Source organism: Salmo trutta, chromosome 16 (assembly GCF_901001165.1).
Source record: "Salmo trutta chromosome 16, fSalTru1.1, whole genome shotgun sequence".
In the NCBI taxonomy this organism is placed as follows: Eukaryota; Metazoa; Chordata; class Actinopteri; order Salmoniformes; family Salmonidae; genus Salmo; species Salmo trutta.
In genome coordinates, this window is record NC_042972.1 from 10692169 (window position 1) to 10699513 (window position 7345).

Sequence of the window (7345 nt, forward strand, 5' to 3'; positions counted from 1 at the left end):
ACAAGGTGAGGATTGAGGGAAACATGTCTTGTCAAAGGTTGTTAATTATTGTGTTTTATGGTGACACAATGCGCTGGATATCATCCAACCTTCACAACATTATTTAACACTCACTGAACTTAATAATCTGGACATTTGGGAGTTTGAGCTTGACCTGTGTATTCACAACCGTGTGTGTGTGTGTTTTTTGTGTGTGTGTGTGTTTTTTATGTGTGTCTTTTTTGTGTGTCTTTATGCGGAAAGCATGGTTAGTTATCCGACTCTGACACCATGTTTGAATGTTAAATGACGAGACAGAGGCATTGATGTGAGTAACCAGTCTTGTTCAGTATATTGCAATACATCCGGGTATTTCAAGCACACCGGTAAAAACACAGGAGTTGCAGTAATTAACATTTACCAACAGATGGCATCACTGTTCCATCTTACACCCATAACAAGAAATAGGGTCCAGAAGTTCCCTCATGTTTGTCTGTGCTAGCTGACTGCTATGTTTGTCTGTGCTAGCTGACTGCTATGTTTGTCTATGTATCTACTCCTGTTGTTGGTCAGGAATCGGAGCTGATGGAGAGCGTGGAGGGGAAAGAGGACTCTGCTTTCTCCTCTGTGAGGAGAAGTCCAAGGCCCAGGTCAGTTAGTCAGTTCTGTCAAACACTGAATTTCTAATAATCCTTGTTACTGTACACATAGAGGGACATTTATGATCCAGTCAAGTCTGGGGTACACCTACCTTTAAGTTGTTTTGTCTGAGAATAGTAAAACAATCCAATGTCCAAGGAATTGCGATTGACAAGATGTAGGGCCAGTGTTCCAGAACCAGATTCAGCCTAGTCCTGGTCTAAAATGCAAATCTTCATTGATGGTGCATTTTGAGTCCAGGACGGGGCTTAAGCCTGGTGCAGATCCAGCAGCCAACAAAAAAGGAAAGACGAGACAAAATGAGACAGAATAGAATTAGAGTTTTATGTTGTAAAACAGCTGACTGGGGAATTGAAATACAAAAGGTTGAGCACAGTGATGAAACTTTGTAACAAAGTTGATAGCTACTTGTAGCAAGGTATTTAGCAAACAAGTTTCATGAAATACATGCAGCCACTGGCTGGCTCACCAGCTCACATTGTGACTTGACAATGAAATATTAGCAAGCCAGGCTAGCTAACTGCAGCTATCCCCACAGAAATGGAAAGCTGGCTGTAAGCTTGGCTGGCTAAACACGGAATGTCAGCACACGGTTATCTTATTGGCTAAACGGACACATCTTGTCTTTAGCTAAGATTTGACATGTGGAATTTTAGAAACCCCAGCATCCGACATGAGACGTTCTAAAACTACACCATTCAGATCACCAACACTTTAAGCAGTCCATCTCGTCTCAGCTGTTGAATTTGAATCGGGAAACCAGCCCCTTTTGTCCTTTCTACTGAGCGCTGCTGTCATTGCTATGATAGTAACAAGTTTGAACCACTCTTGCTCCCCCCCCTCTTGCCCCCCACTCCCTCCTCCAGAATGTGATTCCCCAGCAGCTGCTGGACCAGTATCTTTCCATGACGGACCCGGCGCAGGCCCAGACGGTGGACACTGAAATCGCCAAGCACTGTGCGTTCAGCCTACCTGGCGTGGCCCTCACCCTGGGCCGACAGAACTGGCACTGCCTAAAGGACACGTACGAGACCCTTGCCACCGACGTACAGGTGGGTGCTTTTGGATTCAAAAGTTTTCCGTTGCGTGCCCAAGAACACGACAGAGGAAACTCAGGGTCTTCTATGATAAGAGCTTGGTTTGGAACGAAAAGTGAACAACACACTATGTATTGACATGATCTCATCACTGGAGATTGAAATGTCAGAAAACAACCGTTACATTTGTGTTAGAAATCCTATGCACGTTGCTATGCTAATGGCCAGTCCAGTGACTGCTTGGTCACAGGTCTCATGACGTTATATTGACCTGTTAGTTTGCAACCAAAAGCAATACAGCTTGTCATTTTGAATAAAAGGCTATAAGGAACTTCAGTTACCTCAAATGTTTGCTTATTTCTGGGCAAATTAAATGGGACAGCAATCGAGAGGAGAGAGTGTGCTGAAATAGCAGTGGCTATACTCCCAATTACCACCTCTGGCCTTACAAAGTTCATTTTGGCTATACTCCTAATTCTCCCTAACGTGGAAACGTCTTGTTTTGTGACGAGCAATGCTAACCCCCTGGTTGTACTCATTACCCCTACAGTGGAAAGTGCGCCGGACGCTGGCGTTCTCCATCCACGATCTGGCCCTGATCCTGGGGAACCAGCTGACGGCGGCCGACCTGGTGCCCATCTTCAACGGCTTCCTTAAGGACCTGGACGAGGTGCGCATCGGCGTGCTCAAACACCTCTATGATTTCCTCAAGGTGAGACCACCATACGTGTAACGAGCAACTGTGTAGCGATTCTAAATCGGCTATCTACATAGGCTACATATTAAAATGAAAACGTTTGGTCCACCTGCTGTGCTGTTTTACTAGCCTGGTCCCAGATGCGTTAGTGCTCTTCTGACCAACTCCATTGCTCATTGTCGAGCCAAACATTGACAAGGAGTTGGCATGAGAGCACAAACAGACTTGAACTCAGGCTACCATATTACGTGTAAATCTAGAGTGGATTTTAAATGTGGATGTCTGCCTGACTTGACCTGTGTACTGGGTTCATATGGTTCTCATAGAAGCAATTTCTCTTTCACAATAACAACATGTTTAGTTTACAGGTAGACTCTTTTACTCTTATTTCGTTTGTCTCCAGTACTTTTGATACTTGTGCCTTAAGTCAATAATAAATGATAATTTGTTGTCCAGGGGTTTTGTAATGATGAATAATGGTAACTTTGGGGAGACATGATAAGGGTGTTTCCACCAGTTCGGTGCCTTTTGAGATGCGTAACTTGATAATAAAAGTTTTGGTTTCACCCAATTTTAGCATTCTGCCATAAACTCATTTTCCCATCTCAAGTAAGTGTCAAGTAAAGTAACTGGGTTGTACATAACAGGGTTGACGATTTCATCTTAGTAACCTTCACAAATGACTTTGTCAAAGCAACAAAATAACTAGGGCTTTACAATGGTGGTTTAAACTTGGGCTTATGTGGATTCAAATCTTCCTAGAAGTCACAGAGGGTGCACAGAGCGACATGTAAAAATGCATAATTTTAGCACTTTAGCCAGTTTATTCATGTAAAAAATTTGACTTCATGAATTCTCTATTTGGTCTATATTAAGGGGCACTTAATTTAATAATAATAATATGTCTTGTCTTGTGGCAGCTGCTCCATGCGGAGAACAGGAGTGTACCTGTACCAGCTTCAGGTGTTCATGGTGACGGACAACAGAATGAGTCTCCCATTCATTTATATACCAGCTGGCCAGGTGAGTTTCCCATTAATTTAGTTCAGGGCCAATCTTTGTCATTCATCTATGATCGAGGTCTCCAGATTTCTCCCTATAGGTGGCGTACTTGCCACCAGACTGATGTCATGCACAATTTTAGTATTCCACTTGGATGGGCCTTCCAATGATCACAGAGTTTCATCCAGGTCAGCAGGATGGATCAGCCAATGAATTATGCTCCTGAGCAGCACGGCATATGACAGTAAATCACTAACATTGGGCCCGTATCCTCAGTGTCTCGGAGTAGGAGTGCTGATCTAGAATCATTTTTGCCTTTTAGATCATAATAAGATTATATGGACAGATCCTAGATCAGCACTCCTACTCTGAGACAGTTTGTGGACACAGGTCCTGGCCCCATATCTGTTTGTTCTCTTGTCTACTCCATCAAGCCAAACATGACAATGACTGACAAGGACTTGGCATGATAGCACAAACAGACTGTCACTTAGGTTAACGTGGCGCTCCATGCTGTCACAAAAGCAGTCGCCCTCTTGGTTTTATTTAGTCTGAGCTCCCAATACATATAGAAGTATTGTTGGACTCCTTTATGGAGTGAAGATATCAGAGAAATAATATATATTTTTTTAGGATGACCCCCCTAAAGAGCCAGTGTGTGTTGAACAGAACGTCTTCATGTGTGTGTCCACAGGCAGCTGATCTTGATCATGGAGTTGTACAGCCACGATGATGTGTATAACTACCTCAGACAAATAGCACTGACCCTCTGCTCAGACAAAGTGTCAGAGGTCCGGTGGATCTCTTACCAGCTGGTAGGCATCACATTTGGACTTGAATTTTTTTGGGGGGTGGAATGATGTAACAACGATTTTTTTAAATTATTGTTTAACAGCCTGAAGTACTCATATTGTCCTCAATGATATGAGGTGTGCTTGTGAACGCATGTCTGTATTGTGACCAACGTCTGTGGAAGTGGACAGTCATCTCATCTTCATGCAGTGACCTGCCTTTCTTAAGAATGGGAAGCACCCAAGCATTGTTTGCATCCCAAATGGCTGAAAATATTCCATTGTCTGTCTCAGGTCCACATTAGGTAGACATCAATAGGAAATGACTATGAAATAACAAAATATTTCAGTTGTGTATATTACTTCGTTTTTATTTGATCATCTCATCTCTGCTCAGGCAGTAGCAGCCAGCCAATCATCTAACGGTATTTCTGTGCTTCCCGTACTGTACTGTCTTTTAGTCATCCTATTTAGCTAGGCTAGTGGCTAGCTGGTAGCTGCCTAAGTATGCTGCAGAGCTGTCTGACAAAATCATTTGACTAGTTCTTTAAAGAAGATGTGGCATACTTTCAAGACTGCTTATTACCAGCTCCTACAACTATCAATCAGGTAGAGCTACCTCACGAACTGTCTCTATCCCTCTCGTCGTGTTGTGGACATTCCTCTCATGCAGTCTGTTGTGCGGGCTCTGTCCGAGCCAGGAAGAACAGGCGCAATGGATTGTGGTTATTGTATATAATTACCACGTTTATGCGCTGAACTAGGTTGAATATTTGCTTCATGAAAACTACAACGCCCTTCAGCCCAGCATCCCACATACTTTTGTGTATATATATATATAGTGTATGTGGACACCCCTTCAAATAAGGGGATTCGGCTATTTCAGCCACACCTATTGCTGGAAGGTGTATAAAATAGAGCACACAGCCATGCAATCTTCATAGACAAACATTGACAGTAGAATGGTCTTACTGAAGAGCTCAGTGACTTTCAACGTGGCACCGTCATAGGATGCCACATTTCCTACAAGTCAGTTTGTCCCGATCAACTGTAATTGCAACAACGGCTCAGCCGCGAAGTGGTAGGCCACACAAGCTCACAGAACGGGACCGCCGAGTGTTGTAGCGTGTAAAAATCTGTCCTCGGTCGCAACATTCACTAATGAGTTCCAAACTGCCTCTGGAAGCAACGTCCTCACGAGAACTGTTCTTCTGGAGCATCATGAAATGGTTTTCCATGGCCGAACAGCTGCACACAAGCCTAAGATCACCATGCGTAATGCCAAGCGTTGGATGAAATGGTGTAAAGCTGGCCGCCATTGGACTCTGGAACAGTGTAAACGCGTTCTGTGGAGTGAAGAATCATGCTTCACCATCTGGCAGTCTGACGGATGCATCTGGGTTTCACGGATGCCAGGAGAACGCTTCCTGTCCGAATGCATAGTACCAACTGTAAAAAATGGTCTGAGGCTGTTTTTCATTGTTTGGGCTTGGCCCCTTCGTTCCAGTTGAGGGAAATCTTAATGCTACAGCATACAATGAATTTCTAGACGATTTTGTGCTTTCAACTTTGTAACAACAGTTTGGGGAAGCCCCTTTCCAATGAAGTCCCCGCAGCAATATTCCAACATCTAGTGGAAAGCCTTCCCAGAAGAGTGGAGGCTGTTATAACAGCAAAGGGGGGACCAACTCCATATTAATGCTGATGATTAAGAAATGAGATGTTCGACAAGGTGTCCACATACTTTTGGTCATACCTTGTATTTACATACACAGCCCTGATAGGATGGTCTACAGCCCACCCCATTACCCAGATGAACAGTCATTGGTTTATTATAATCAGATCACGTCATGATGTGGGCCAAAAGATCCATCCTTCCTGAACAGGCTGAAATTCCAGGCATTTTCTTCAAATGGTTCATACACAATTTCATACTGTTATTTCGACCTCATATTGTGGAAATGTCATCAAATATCATCTTGTTTGTCCCAGGTGGTGGAGATCTTACAAAAGATGTATGCGTGTGGAGCCCGCGAGCTGGGCCTGAACTTCATCAACGAGCTCATCGTCCGCTTCTGCCACTGTCCAAAATGGGTGGGCCGCCAGGCCTTTGCCTTCATTTGCCAGGTCAGGACACACATAGTATTTATGAAAATAAATCCTTACAAACACTAATCCCAATAGCTGCTGCCTTCAAAAAATGTTTTAGTGTGAAATTGCATCAGCCATGCTTGCCATAGCACTATTCTGAAAGAAGGTGGATGTGAGAATTGTATGCCTGACTGCTTGGTCATGTTCATTAGGCACCAAACAGAAGGGAAACTGATTTTTAAAACATTTTCTGTTGCATTCCCTAATGAACACAACCCTGCTGTTTTTCTATTAACTCACTCTCCGCTGTGTTCCCCAGGCCATCGTGGAGGAGAACTGTATGCCCATGGACCAGTTTGCCCAGCACCTCCTCCCCAGTCTCCTCAGCCTGTCGTTGGACCCCGTGGCCAACGTCCGCGTGCTGGTGGCCAAAGCAATGCGGCAGAGTGTCATGGAGAAAGGTAAAGACTGGGCCCTCTTATCTACCCAATAATATGTTTCATGCATGTAGATGCTTTATGCTATTGAGAAAGTCAAGAATGAAATAGAACATCATTTGTCTTTGAGAGGGAATATGTCTCTCACATTTAAAAGCTCACACCAGAAAATCCACTTTTTTGAGTTGAAAGATGATGGCCAGCCAGAGCTTACCCATGATGTTATAAATTATTTACTTCAGTAGGTCATCATTTTAGTGAAAGTGTGATATATTTGGACTTGAAGTGGGAAATCCAAGGTGGGACATATGTGAAATCTGTGTCAATGCCATGTCTTTTCATATGAGAGAACGTGCAAATTCTTTTCAGAGTACATTTCTTTCCAGGGCTGGGTTTAATTTAAATGTTACCACCCAGCATGGCATTGTTTATTAATCAGAAACGGCTGCAAAGTTCTTCCTCTTAGCAAATGAACTGAGCCAAAACAGCCTTTCGTCCTGAGCCATGGAGCATGTTATAATTTTTATTTTATTTATTTTATTTCACCTTCATTTAACCAGGTAGGCAAGTTGAGAACAAGTTCTCATTTACAACTGCGACCTGGTCAAGATTAAGCAAAGCAGTTCGACGCGTATAACAACACAGAGTTAC

General features: G+C 43.4%; 1 protein-coding gene across 2 annotated transcripts; it reads left to right on the forward strand.

Moving 5' to 3' along the window:
- Positions 1-475: 475 nt before the first annotated feature.
- LOC115150068 (serine/threonine-protein phosphatase 4 regulatory subunit 1-like) lies at positions 476-6888 on the forward strand. 2 transcript variants are annotated; one of them, XM_029692973.1, is made up of 6 exons: positions 476-629; positions 1506-1691; positions 2227-2388; positions 3294-3396; positions 4070-4190; positions 6159-6257. In XM_029692973.1, the coding sequence occupies exons 2-5, from the start codon at positions 1545-1547 to the stop codon at positions 4075-4077; spliced, it is 420 nt and encodes a 139-aa protein (XP_029548833.1). In that variant the 5' UTR covers positions 476-629; positions 1506-1544; the 3' UTR covers positions 4078-4190; positions 6159-6257. The 2 variants fall into 2 exon arrangements, with proteins under 2 accessions (XP_029548833.1, XP_029548834.1); XM_029692974.1 differs by lacking the exons at positions 476-629; positions 1506-1691; positions 2227-2388; positions 3294-3396 and adding an exon at positions 6577-6888 and having other exon boundaries at positions 4073-4190; positions 6159-6293.
- The last annotated feature ends 457 nt before the right edge of the window (positions 6889-7345 follow it).

What these genes read in the sequence shown, in the direction of transcription:
- LOC115150068 (XM_029692973.1), top strand. Translation starts at nt 1,545, where the DNA reads ATGACGGACCCGGCGCAGGCCCAGACGGTGGACACTGAAATCGCCAAG. An exon ending in CCCTTGCCACCGACGTACAG is followed by an intron (nt 1,692 to 2,226) that starts GTGGGTGCTTTT and finishes TTACCCCTACAG; the next exon opens with TGGAAAGTGCGCCGGACGCT. An exon ending in ACCTCTATGATTTCCTCAAG is followed by an intron (nt 2,389 to 3,293) that starts GTGAGACCACCA and finishes GTCTTGTGGCAG; the next exon opens with CTGCTCCATGCGGAGAACAG.